We start from the raw sequence: 14,544 nt of genomic DNA on the forward strand, positions 1-14,544 counted from the left end.
ATAAAGCTCCTTCTGTCTTATCTAGTGTGACCCCAAGTTTTTCCTTGCAGTGGCAGGGAGGTAACTTTCTTTTCCTAGACTAACACATGGGCCTAACATGGTGTGTTCACTGCCATTAAAGTCCATGCCCTGACCAAGCACAGAACTTTTCCCTCCAGTGCAAGCATCTTTACTATCTTTCTGCTGTGTTTTGTGCACAAGAAGAGCCCAGCAATAAAAACACCATAAAAAGATCTGCTGCAGAAAAACTCAGCAAAATATCACCCTGGTGATGCTCCTGTCTGGCTCATACCCATTCCTTTGTATTGTTGCACACCCAAAGTACCCCCAAATGCGGTGCAGAGCTTACAGGAAAATCTCCCTCACAGTCACTTTCCAGACACACTGATTCATTATCTCTGAGACAGAAGAGCACTGCTCCATGCCAATCCCAGAAGAGCAGAGCTAGATTTAATCAATTAACCTCTGGGAGGTGATTTGCAATTGCTGGATTGATGGCTCTGTGTGAACAGAAAGCAAATGCCTGACTTATTCCAGTGCTCTTTCCAGGATATGATGAGGGCTAACTACAGCTCCTTCCTCACTGCCCGCGAGAAGACCAGATGCACACTGTACCAAAACATTTCCAAAGCCATGGATCATTACTCTGGTTCTTCAAAGGGAAAATTGCAGCTAGTGGGAAACTGCTGGGAGACAACTCTCTCAGCATTCGCCCTCTGCCTCCCCAACACCCCGGTCCCAAGAGGGACCTGATGTCAAAGACAGACTTGCAAAGCCCTGCCAGAAAGCATCCGATGCTCACCTTGGAAATAGATGCCTGACTGGATTTGGAGAACCCTAGGAAGGGCTCTTGGGTCCAGAGAATGAATGAACTTCTCCAGGGTAGATGCCATGGTCTGCAGCAAGGCAGCATGTGGGTTGGGCTCGTAAAGACCAGTGAAGAGCTTTCGAGGCAGCAACACTTGCAGCCTGGTGCATGCTGCACCCTGGAGAGCCGTGGGGCTCTGTGGCGGAGGGAGGAGCAGCACAGGGAGGCACCTCTGCTTCCTCCCCTCCCTCGCCGCTTCCTCCCAGGGCTGCAGCTGGAGTGGAGTGAGGCAGGGGGATGCCGAGCAGGTGGCCCCGCCACCAGGCTGGGGTACCTGTACCCACCGAGGGTCTGCACCAGGCTGGGAGAGGTGCGAGGTGTGCTGCGGGTACTGGACTTTGGAGGGGGCAGGGGGATCTGCCACAAAACTCCATCTCGTTGGTGGTGGTTATTGACCCGGTGAAAAGAAGGTACTGAATATCAGCCCTCCCTAAAGTGGGGAAAAACCTGTCATGTCTGGGTGGTTTTTGAGTTTTTTTGTTTGGTTTTTTTTTTTTTTTTTCTTAGAGCATGGCAAAATAGTTTGGTGTTTGTTCTCTCCAAACCCAGAAACAGCCTTTGAAGAAAATAAATGAAACCATTTTGTTCTGATGCTTTTTGCTGCCTTAAGTATTATATCTGGATTTAAGACATACAAATAGAATACAAATGACTTCATCATGTAAATGGACATTAAAACACAAATGTTATGCAAAATGGCCAAGATTTTTTTAATGTCACCAGTGATTTGTGGGGCTTTGAATTTGAGATGCTGCATCTGGGAATGAATTTTAAGAGGCTACTGCCCACTACCATGTGAAACTCAGACTGCATTGAGGATGAATGCACAGCATTGGTCCCAACTCTGCTGTTCTGAGCCTGATCAAGCACTGTTACTGCGGCAGCACTCCTCTGAAGAGTGAGCCCTCAGAGCAAATAAGCAGTAGACTCAGATCACCAGGAAAACTGAAGTGACCGTGATTTCATGTTCCCTTACAATGCTTTCCTGTTTCCCTGAGGTGTCAGGGAAACTAGGAAGCATGATGTTGTGACAAAATGGAGAGCAAGATAACCAACTTTATTTTCAAAAAGCTTGGTAGCTGCATTTCATCTGTATGTGATAATTTGCAGGAGACAATATAATCTTCCTCACATATTAAAAACCAAAATGATTATACTGGGTGCCCAGGCCTTGGAAGTGTCAGGCTAACTGTGGGGTTTGAAGAGTTTAACTTAGTCTTAACAAATATTGCTCCAGAGAGTGTGAAATAGGTTTTATAAGCGAGCAGCCTGCAGGTGCAGAGCTCGCTATTGCCAGTTGCTAACGCTGCAGGTGCTGCGGACAAGATGAATAACAGGACTTTGGGTCTAGGGGTGACAGGTATTAGTAAAAGCCAAACTAGAGAACGTGCATAGCCAACCACTCATCAACTATTTTAACACAAAAGATCCCTCATTCTCCCCTCCCAACAACACACAAGTGGAATTAAGCAAATATAATTGATCTGGGAGAGAGCTGGGGAAATCACACACATTCAGTGGTAATCAAAAGACCCACATTGTAAAAAGCTGGTTCTTACAGGGTACAGAGCACTGAAATGTGTGAGTATTTTCAGCTATTTCAGCGGGACATCTTTATATGTTTAAAAATTATGTGTGGTGTGCAACTCCAGCAAATCAAAGCCAATTTTCTTGATGTACCAGCTCCCAAGGTTGTCAGGTATTGTGTCAGTGCCAGCAGCTGGGCTTTACCTGTCTACACTGTTTTGGTCTATGAATAAAGAGCCCCTAAGATAATTTCTGCTGTTCCTGAATTAACTTATATTTGGCTCTTCACTTCGCTAAGATTGCCAGGAACACCACCACAAAAACCATTTAACATGGACTGCAAATGCATATAAAAATTAGAAACTGGTTTCAAAATCACTTGAATCTAACAAAGCAAATGTACAAACAGGCATGGTTTTCGTACAAGAAAAATAAGAACAAACCTGTTTTATGTTGCTGAATCCAGCAGCCCAACAGCATGGAGGAGGTGGTGGCAGGTCCATGCTCCCAGGACCAACCAGCTACATGGGCTCCAAACAAGTATACAGCACCTATCCAGATAAGTACTCTGCCAGCCACACAAAAACCACAGCACTCACACGAGCACCAATGGCCTCATCCTGTCCCACTCTCTGGCTGATCCAGATGAAGCTCTGTTAGTGAGAAATATATATATGTATATATACAGTGGATCCCTCTGGTAGCTGGGTCTAGGCACAGTCCACCCAGTAACTGGCCTCTGATCTTGCTGGCACCTGGGCATGCGAGCAGCCCTCGATATACAGAGCCCCATGCCAGTGGCTGGTACAGACCCTCCCCCCCCACATAAGCACATGAACATATGCAGATGTTTCCCCCCTGCCGGCTTCCAAGCCTCTTGCCCTGCTGGCAACCACATAGCCCTGTGACCCATGGTCCCACTCCAGCTGCTGGCACTTAGACCCCCCCCAGACATGCAGCAAAATAATTAGAAATGGAGCTAAATGAGAAGCCAGGACAGGCTGTGCTGATGCTACACAGGGCACAACCAGACAAGTATATTGACCAACAGCCTGCTTATGTGTGACCAGTGCCTTTTATCCCCTTAGCCCCCTATTTTCCTACCCTTGTTCCTCCCCAAACCACCTTGATCCCTTCCTTTCCTCACCTTTGGTTCCACCCCCTAAATATCCCACAGTAAGTCTTGTACTCTTCTATTGCCCTACATCCCACAGTGAGTCCCATACCTGTAAGCATAGCAACCCCCCACCTGAGTTTGTAAGGTACTCCAGAGACCCTCTCCCCTCAACTCCTGTGGTGGATGTTACACCCAGCTCAAGGGGTGGTCATCCTTCTGCAATGCCATGGGCGGGGGTCTGGGCAGGACCCCAATTCTCTGCTGAGTTACTGGGGTGCCCTGCTGGTGCAGTGCCTCTGTGCTTCCTCAGTGGGGAGATGAGCTGTTATTGGGCTGATGGGTCTTCTGCAATACGCCTGGAAATACCCTGGGCAGGGCACCTCTGGAGTTCTACCACCCACTGTTGTTTCTCTGTGCTCCTCTGTGTCTGCAGAGACCAGATATTTATCACACAACCTAACAAAACAGATCACTTTAGTGCAATGAAGGAACTATATATACACTCTTCTGAACTTGCAATCCAAATCAGGAATGCTATCCACTGCTCACATGTTATCAGAGGAGTCCTCATCTCTGCTAGCACCTAGACTGGTAAATGAGAACCACTAATGTGTTCTCCCAAATGCTCTGCAGGAGCTTTTTCCAGTTTGCTGTGCAATGCCAAGTGCAGAGAAAAAGAATTTGCTATCTCCAAAGTATCCTTGGTCCCAGAGTGGAAGATTATCACCCCATCATCATGGACTGCTGGTCATAAGGGATCATTTGCGGGGGTTATCCTGTTGGAGATTAAATCCTCAGGAGGATCATGACTTGGAAATACTCCTTTTGCTTCGTCCAAGTTTCTGTATTGAAGATCAAGACAAGCTCCTGAAAAATGCATGTTTACTGTACTGAGAGGAGGCAAAATCTGAGACTGTTCTTCCCATACTGAAAGAACAGAGGTCACAAACCTCTCCTTAACGCACCTCCATTTCTAAGTTTTGAGTTCTTAACAAAGAGCCTATTGGGACCTCCATGTTACCCATGTCCTACAGCAGTCTGCAGGCAGCATTTTCAGTTTGGCCACTCCAGCTTCTACCGCCAACAATGGGGTGAGGGTCAAGCCAGGCAGGGAAACCTGCAAGATCCAAGGCAGCCATGAGTCCTCATGCAGCCATGGTGTCAGCTGCTCCAGCTGCTCTGGAAAGCATGTACAAACAGGGACCCAGCTCTCCTCCTGTGGAAAAGCCCCTGCTCATTCCCCCAGGGGACAGCTGTAGGGGAATGTGCCTGAAGAGTGGTGGTTAGCTAATTCAGAAGAATGGACAAATGGGCAAAACACAGAATTTTGAAAACTATTTCCAAGAATATTTTTCTACCATGCTGATGAACACTCATTTGTTTTACTTATTGGTTTTCAGGAAGCCAATAAAGTGTTTCAAGTTTCCAAATAAAATCAGTTCCGAGCCTGTGAAGGTTTGTGGTATTTTTTTTTTTTTAAGCTCAGACCATTCTCCAGATAAATGCAGCTATTAGTGGAGCTGGTTGAAGGAAATCTTTAAAACACTCCTGTAAATATGAAACCAAGCATTATGTCTACAGGAAGACATGCTCCATTTATTGATCTTATAAACACAAGGGAAATGTATTTGATACTTGAGCTGGCAGAACTATAATTCCAAAGAGGATGATGCTTTAGGGAAATGAGGAACAGCCAAGCCCTGGGAGGGAGGCAGGTGTGAGTGAGGTTTTTTTACTGAATGGTTATGTTATCTTTTGAATCAAACTCAAAGCACTGCAGGAAGTTCAATATGCTTATGTATTTTTTTCAGTGTAAGGTGGAAACTCCACCTGTCATTAAAAATAAATTCAGACTAAACTGTAGGGAATCCTCCCTGACACAGGTGCATTGAGCTGTGAAATAATCTCCCAAGGGAACAAGTAGACACCTGAGATGTTAAGGCCTTGAATAAATATAGGACTATAGGACACCATCAAGAACAGTTCTGATAAAGAAATTGAGGCAGGTCATCTGTTCCTCTAGGTGATCAGCTGTAGTGCCACCCTTCATTTATAGGAGTCTACTGGCTCAATCAAATGAGGTGAACAGTGTTATACTGAAACTGCTCTAGAGGTGAACCCAGCATGAAAAGAAGCTGCAGGACTTCAGGAGCTGGGATCTTCCTCTCCAAGTCAGCACTGGTTCTGGCAGGATCACTCAGATTTTGTACAACCCACCCAAAAGGCACCTGACACTCAGCTGACAACTATGCCTTTTTAATGGCCCCTGTGATGTAAACTGATGGTCTCAGCAGCTTGAACATGCTGTCCCCATCATAAGCAAAAAATCCAACCACTACAATGGTACCCTTGGATTTGTCCCAGAGAGAGAGGGACTGAATTGGCTAAACACATAATTGAAACAACATGAGTTGTTGTAACATGAGTTACAACATGTTGGATGGATCTTTGTGTACAAGCTTTTTCTGCTGCTTCTGTATGTATAGGTGGATGGGATTGATTGCCCAGTAAAGCCAAAACGATCACCTCTTAAACACTGAAACCATTCCTTCCAAAGTAACCTAGCTTTGTTAGCCTAACATTTACATAATTTACCTTCCAGCACCTGCAACAATTATTTCTAATTTCACATTAAAATATAAAGTGTTCATTGCACAGCATATTTCAGTGACCCCCAAAAGACGTGGGCTTTTTTAACATTCCTACATCCACAGGCAGCCTCTGCTCATACTCCCCCTAGGATGAGTCAGTTTTAGTAGAGGACTTTTTCATACTGCAGACAAAGGCATAGCAAGATCCTGTGGCAATTTAAAATAAGGAGCCATGTCATAAAGCAAAGATGATTACCCACAGAAATTTTTACTATTTCACCACCAGCTGAAGCCCATAGCTAAAGATAAAATCTGCCCTTCTAAAGATATTATCTTGCTCTGCTCCAAGTTTTTGGACTTGGTACAAAAATGATTGGGTTGAAAAACCTGACACCTTCACAATGCAGGCAGTCACCCCAATGAATTGTGATGGCTCCTGGCTTTAAAAGCTTGGAATATTTTAATGCCCCGTGATTGTATTGTGAACTTTCCTTTATGTTTTCAGGAACTATGTTTTGGGTTCTTTGACATTTCCTTGCAGCTTCGCAAAGAGATCTTAGATGTGCTCTTCATGTGAAATTTAAATGGCTTAGCAGGTGTGAACAAAAGGCTGTTAGTCAAAGCTCCTGAGCCCAGAGGGTTGTTTGCCAATGTTTGACTTCCAACAGTCTATTGAGGAACCAGGATCCCCTAGTGCTTTTAAAAGAACTGAAGCACATGTACACACATTCAATTTTGAAAAATAGTAAGGTTTTGGCTGACTGTTTTTATGGACTGACCAATAATAACCTGTGGGCATTTTCTACATTTTATTGAGCAATTCTGTACCTACTAGAGTCAGAAAAGTCCTTCCATTGATTTTAATAGGGGTTGGAGCAGATTCTTAATAAGGAAGAGTTATGGCTTTCAGTTGGTTGTGGCTTCCCATAGAAACGCCTTGCTGATAATAGCATTTTGAGTTACAGTCTTGCAAAGAATATTGACATGCATTTTTCCCAAAGTTTTTTCAACAAAGAGTAATTGCTTTGCACACATCAGTAAACTATAGGAAATATATCTCCAGAACTCCCTCCAACTGTCAGTAAGTGTGATTAGCGTCATGGTCTTAATAAATACACCTAAAGTTTTATCACTGTGTATGAATTGGACACTCAAACCCCTGAAAAGTTCAAGTGCTGCATAAGCAGGCAGCTCTGCTAATGTTTTGCTCATCCACAGGGAGAAGGACGTGATCTGAGATTTCTAAGCTCTGCACTAGTATGGACTCAAAATCGCAAGCTAAAAATTCCCCCATCAATTGACAGGTATTAATTAATGCTACCTGTCTTCATAAATGTATTAAGATGATTGATTCTTAAGTGTTTATAAAGTATTTTGAAGATAAAGTAGAATGCAAACGTTTAATACAGTTTAAGGAGTTTGGGGCCTTTCCAATACAAAGAGGAACCTGTCAAAATGGTTGTTTATGCAAAATGGGCCATACAGGTGACCCCCAACTAGTGTTACGACTTTTTATTTAACAGCACAGAACATGAACTCAGTATTCCCATGGGAATATTAATAGCCTTGTACATGGCATCACACCCTAAAATCTATCCAGGCATCTGACTGATCCTCAGCAAATATTAAGGCAAATATAGGCAAATATTAAGCATTTTTGATCTCTACCTTCCATACTCAGTTTGAGGCATTATTTTGCAGTAGACTCAAAGCAGAGAAATTACGACTTACCCAAAGGCTACATGGAAAATCTATGGCAGAGCCATGGATTGCGTCCAGATCTCCAAAGCCCAACCTGAGCGCTGTCACCACAGAACTAGTTTTCTACTCTCTCTAAAAAAAAAACCCAAGAAAAAGAAAAAAAAGTCAAACCCAACCACCTCTGTAGATTTCATTAAATATTTGGTTTCAGTAGGTGGTTGGTTTTTTTGGCGAAAGAGAAGAGAAGGGAGGGACCTAAAAGAAAAAAAAGACATCCTACACTTATAGGGAGACAGACATACAGGTCCATTAAAGATTTACTTTGGGAGGAAAATACACTTGAGATACCTCTGAATTAGAAAAAGTGTTTTGAATTATGTTTGGCATATCTTCAATGCATTTTTGACAGCTGGAGGCATGTTGCAGAGATTTTTTGAATTAATTTTAAATATCACTCTCTCCCTTTGTGATATCTTGAGTGGGGTGTGCTGTAATTTATTTTTAAAGGAATCCAAAATAATTTTTTTGCACCCTGCCACTGTTCAAAGAAAAGGACACTGAATTCATTTAAATATATTTGTGAAAGATTGATTCCCCCAGTGGAGTTTACACAGCTACTTTCACTAATTATTCCTGAAGTTCCACCTATCAACTGACAATTTCCTACAGAAGGGAAGCAAAACAGTTTGACTTTCCTTGACAGCAAAGAGCTTTAACAGAACTAGAATGGAAACTGGCACCTCACACTCCTTACCCCTCTAATGTCTACATTACCAGAAGAAAGAGCACTAATAACCCCTTTTTATGTGAGCATTAGAACCCAGAGTTTAGTCTAAGCAGCTGGGAAAAGAAATCAACAAAACATTTATTTTAATAATGGTTACCTTGAATTTTTTGTCATCCTTAATATTTATCTTAAATGACAGACTTGTTGTCTGACTTTCAAATTAATGATAAAACAGTGGCACTGAATATGTTTGCCCATTTTCATTGGAACTGAAATATCAGCTGTCATTTTAAAATACATACAAACCCAAGCATTTCCCTCTTTTTTTTTTTTTTTAAGCATTAATGGGAACATTTCTAAAAAAAGTACACAGAAAGATAGTCTGTGAAGCACACAATTTTATTGGCCTGATTTTTAGAAACAACTTCAGAAAATTGGAGAACAAATTTAATTGCAATTACTTCCACTCTGTCTATGAAGTTGAATCTAAAATCAAATTGTTTCTGCAGGAAAACTGGGTTTCACGAAAGAATAAAGGCTCCACATAAAATGCAGTTAACACGTGCCAATGTATCAGTTAAATTGATTCTAATTTCCTACCTTTTTAAAGGCATTAATATTACCCTGCTGCAAGGCATTTTGGTTATTATTTTACCATAGGAAAAGCTTAGATGCAGTTGCTGCTTAAGTGATCTGCATCTATGGCCTTGTTCCCGGTGGCCCTTGCTCCTTCTTAAGAAGAAGCAGTATAAAGATTGCAGTAATTGGTGGACCTCTTTCTTGGAGGTTTTTTGGTTTTTTTTTTGGAAATGCACAGGAGAATTGAGCATAGATGAAGGGATTTGAAAAAGTCTAAGAAAGCTGTGGGAAAACCAAGATCTGATATAAAGAAAGGCGGAAGGGTCATTTCATTGGAAGAGGCAGCCAGACTCTCGGGCTGGCACCTGCCAGAGTTTCAGCCCACTGGGAGAAGAGGGTGCCCAGGGAGTTCTCAGTCTCTCCTCATGACTCCTCATCCCAAGGGACAGAGGGGTTGGAGGCCAGAACCATCCGCATTTCATCACAGGCACAGATAAAATTAGTGCTCTATTCTGTGTTTGTGTCATATGGGGTTTTTTTTACTTATCATCCATAAAGTTATTTGGTTTCAGAAAAGGGTCCCAGTGCAATTAAATAGAGATTGTTTTTTAAATTAATGCATATTCCGGTACATTTGGCCATAAAAAAAATCTGATAGCAGCATAAGCAACATATGTTTTCTTCATGTCAAGCAAAGATAAGCATCCCCCTCTTTTCCTCTTCCAGTCCGACTTCTCCCTTTCTAAGAGCAGAGTATTACCTGTTCTGCCATGCCTGGTGCCATTAACATAAACAGGATGGTCACCAAAACCCCTCTAATGCCCTCAGTGGTGGCACATGTCCCATCCTCTACCTCACACAAGAGAGAAATGCGGTACTTTCAATAGCTGCTGGCCAACACCTTTTTTGAGTCCTACACAATCTTCACCATCTTTGTGGTAGACTACAACAAACAGGGAGATCACTAACAGCATCCAGCACAATTCCCACTGTGAGAAGCTAAGCCTTTAGAGACTCGTTTGGGAAAAGTGCTGGAAAACAAATGTATTTCTTTACTGAATTGGTCAATAAGCATGTCTTCCCAGCTGTGGAGGAGGAAAGAGCATAGGGGCTCTTCTGCAGAACAACCTATAAAAAGACTGCAAATAATTTTTTTTTTCTTGAAGAACCCATGTGTAGCATTTATTCTAACTTTAATGGTGTGTATTTTAGCCCTTTCCCATTAAAATACTCAATCCAGAAGCTTCACCATGTGTTTTCTTACCTATTTTGTCTGCTTTTCCAAAGCTAAATAAATCTCATCACTTCTCGTGTAGAGTGGTAACTTACTGAGCAGCAAACACTGCATGCATTTCTTGTAGGCAGCCTTGCAATATGGAACATATGTTATGATCCAGCCAAGGCCCTTTCACCTTGTTCTTCTCCAGAAACTTCATTTAAATTATCAAAGATTTCAAACAGTCTGTAAGGAAACATCCTGGGGCTCTCACTTTGGAGTTTAAGTCCTTCTGCCAGCTTTTCATCTTGTTTTCACTTTGTTGTATTTACATTTATTTGACATCCAAGAGCATTTGTGACCCTTGGGCATCTCCTTCAATGTGTTCCTAGCACATGTTCTCCTGGGTGAAGCATACAGCGTGGCAGTTGGACCCTTCTCCTTCCTTCTCCTCACCATGCTGCTAGAGACCTCAAGCCAGGGGGTGCTGAGAGCCTGTGGGGCACTACAGCATCCTGGACCTTCTGGTGCTGAGCATGTTGTGAGATCTAACAAACAGCCGGCATGAATATCTATTCATGTATTAATACAGACACGATACATTTTGAAAAATGAAAGTCTACAGCTCCCTTCACATCTCTCTGAGGAATGTATTTATAAGTGTTCTTGTAGAATTATGTCAACAAATTAATTCAAACAGACTTGCCACAGCTAGAGGATGAAATCTGAAATCTACAAAGCCATCACTTACATCAAAATCCATTTTACAAACAATATATTTTGCTCATTTCTTTTTCTGCATTCTGCTCTCTGCTCACCTACAAAACCCACCAACACAGTACGGCTGGAGACGAACTTGCCAAGGAAGATTTAATACATCACATAAGGTACTTAAAAAAGGGGAAAAAAGCATCCAATCCAAACACTTAAACTTTTCATAGAAGAAGGAATAAAATAAAATCAAAACAAGCAGTCATAGCAAAAAAACAGCCCAAAGATTGAACAAAAATGCTGAAGAAAATTTGCCGGTTCCTATTTTAACAGACAGTTAAGAATACTGTACACCTTCCTAAAACTAGCAGATAAGCAGAGCCCCTTCCTCATCCAAGCCTGCCCTGTGATAGGCACTCATCACGATGCTGCTGCTCCCTAGGTTTGTCCTCTCTTCTTGCTTGGACAGCAGCAAAAAGCGCAATCAACTGAAGAGTTGCTTGTAACTCACTCATTTTGGGCAGTTATGGTCTTCCCAGAACATTGTTTTTCTGAATTCTGTTGCCGGGCTGTCTGTTTTAACCCAGCACCACGGCAAAGAGGCAAGAGCATGCCTCCTCACTCCCACGTGGACACCAGCTACGGTAACGTTGTTGGAAGCTGTGTGTGGGAAAATTGATTTTTGCTACACTCCCTTTACTAGTTAATGTTTAAGTCTCATTTCAAAATCACTTCACGGCAGCACATTTCAGGAACTGCCATGACAGAAAGTCAGTTACACCATACACACTGGACTACACATGCCCAGATATTCCTACTTCCCTTTACACCTAGGATTTTCTATTGAGTTAACCAACCCCACCCATATATTGTTGAGTTAATCTTTTTCTTCACATCAAACACACCTAAACACATCACTAACCAAACCTCTCCCTGTGCTGTTTCACATTGGTTTTAAAGCCCACAGGCTTTTAAAGAATTGGAAAGGAGAGACCTTTAAAGAATTGGAAGTAGGCTTTTTCACCTCCTCCCCACCCCAGAGAAGCACTGGAAGGCAAAGAAGAGCAGTTGCAGTTGTTTCACTTTGTAATGAAGTTATTGTCATCGTGCTTAACACACTCAGCAGACCCTGAAGGACAAACAGCAAGAAGCTTGCTTTCAGATATGCCAGCTGATCCTGGCTCAGGTGAGATCGGGGAGTGGGATGTGTTGGTCGAGCAATTTTGTGTAAATTTGAAACTACTCCTTGAAATCTTTTCTGCTGAGAAGTTGAAATGTGTTATGCAGATAATATCATGTCCCATCCCTGCCTGCTTAGCTTCAGCCTGTGCTAAGATGTAGAAGATAAAAGAGTGAAGGAGGAAAAAAACATAACTGAAAACAAGAATTATAAAAACACAAACCAAAACAACAAAATTGAGCAACCTAAACTATATTTTGGAAAGGGCAGTATACAACATCCATTTGTTGGATCCCAATCATGTACAAAGACCACTGGAAGAAGAGGAACAAAATCAGATAAGAGTATAGAGTCCAGTCTGAAAAACACACAGTCTTGAAAAGAGGTGAGCATCTGTCCTACTGAAATGTTTGTGTGGCCTGTGACAAGTCCAGAATAGACACGTTACCGGGAAACTCAAGCTAATGAGCAGGATCAGGACATCATGACACTGCAATGAATCTTTGCATGACCAAGTAGGTGTGTTAACTTACAGTCTTAAAAGTGAAGATGTGGAAAATGCAGGCTTGTACATGTATATCATCAAAGTAATAGTCACGTTTCATTCTCTTCTTTTCCCACGGCCATCTGCTGATTCAATTTTTATTTTGGCATGCTGGACTGTAAACACAAATAACAACTTGCAGGGCGTGTGCCCCTCCCCCACCTAATTTTTGCAATTTCCCACAAATGCTAGATGGTGTAGGACTCAGAAGCTATTTCATTTATCAAGTTGGCTTACGTTTTCAAGACAGTCAGAATTCTTCTCAGTCTTCAAAATCTTCCTTTCCAGTGGCTCCCCTGAAGCCATAGCCAAGCAGCTGCCTCTCGGAGTGCTCTCCCAGAATGCTTCCCCTCTTACTCCCCAGTCTCTAACGTTGCTTTTCTCAGTATAAATTTTCTTCTTCTAAGAAAGGAAAAACAAAACCAAACCATAATTATGTTAAAACCTAAGCATCGGAAAGAAGCCTGCGAAGTAGTGTTTAGCTGTCAATTAAGTAAGTGGAGTAGGGACTGAGATCATGCTTGTGAAATCACACCTGAGCTATAACTTACTGTCACATTGACTTCTCACTTGTTGCTTGTCCTCAAAACTGAGATAAGGACGATCAGAACTGTCATGTTCAGCATTGCAGCAGTGGTGTTCTCCTCCTTTTCTTAATCAGCAATGACAAATATGGTATCACAAAAATTGCACCTTGCAGGCTTCAAGGCAACTAACTGCCAGAGTCCAAAAATCAAGTGGAGTTCTTAGGTCATAAAATAAGGTATGTAAACTGATCCTCAAGTCTCTTGTCTGTGCTAAGCCTGGTTTGGGGGGATTATTATTTTTAAATCTTTCATGATCATACTCAGCTCCTTTATTGAAGGAACTGCTCACATAAACTGCCCATTTCTTTCCTTGACACTGTCCCTTGCTCAGCATCTTTCCCCCTCAGTGGCCTAAACCATCTCTTCAACATTGCTTGACCACAAGCACAACATACACTCAATATTTGAAACTTTTTCACTGACGGGGGCATTCAGGATTTTTATTTCCTTCCATATATTGCGTAACTGCATGCTTTTTGGGAAGTTCCCATCTCATCTAGATTTTTTTATACTCTCCACCCTGCCTATTCTTATATCCAAAGCCAGTGCTTTCTATGTTGCTGCCCAGACAACCAGTGAACAAGATTCCTGTCTTCATGCTGGTCCCAGTCAGTTCACTGACTATTTTATTCTCTTCTTCTTGCACAAAGCTTATAAATCCCCCTGTGCTAAAGCAAAAGGCCTGATTCCTTGGGCCTCTGCCTGTTGCAGTTTTCCCCTGAATGCACTACAGCATCCGTCATACTTGTACCCACTACCTTTAATCCATGTGCAAACAGTTTGCTTGTATTTAAGGACGGAGACTGCTGCAGGCTGTGACTCTGACTACTTAAAGGACTACCATCTTAGAAAGGGTCTGTGTTAAGCAAGGGCATTATGTGAAGTAAAGGCGCCTGAAAGGAAGGCACACTGAAGTAGAAACAAAGCCTGCACTTCTTTTCTGCTTATTAAAAGACATTTTTAAAAGCCTTTGCCACAGACAAAACCACACAGCTATTTTCTCACAGCTGTAATTACAGCTCACTGTCACACTAGCTGAACCACCTCATCTCACTGGAGAAGAAATAGAAGAACCTATACTATGCCTAGTGCTTTTATGCTCCATATTTATCCTCGTTCCTGAAGTTGTCTGACCTCTGAGAACTACTGCTCAAACACTACTGTATTTCTTAATGCAAGGTAAGCTGGAAACCTTG

The 14,544-nt window shown here is 42.3% G+C and overlaps 1 protein-coding gene across 2 annotated transcripts in view; it reads right to left on the minus strand.

Moving 5' to 3' along the window:
- THEMIS (thymocyte selection associated) overlaps positions 1 to 893 on the minus strand; it is a 79,299-nt gene extending 78,406 nt beyond the window's left edge. For both annotated transcript variants that reach the window (XM_049800791.1, XM_049800793.1), the window contains exon 1: positions 803 to 893. In XM_049800791.1, coding sequence (XP_049656748.1) covers positions 803 to 893 — 91 coding nt within the window. The remainder of the gene's footprint in view (positions 1 to 802) is intronic.
- Positions 894 to 14,544: the final 13,651 nt, after the last annotated feature.

Source organism: Accipiter gentilis, chromosome 5, assembly GCF_929443795.1.
Source record: "Accipiter gentilis chromosome 5, bAccGen1.1, whole genome shotgun sequence".
In the NCBI taxonomy this organism is placed as follows: Eukaryota; Metazoa; Chordata; class Aves; order Accipitriformes; family Accipitridae; genus Astur; species Astur gentilis.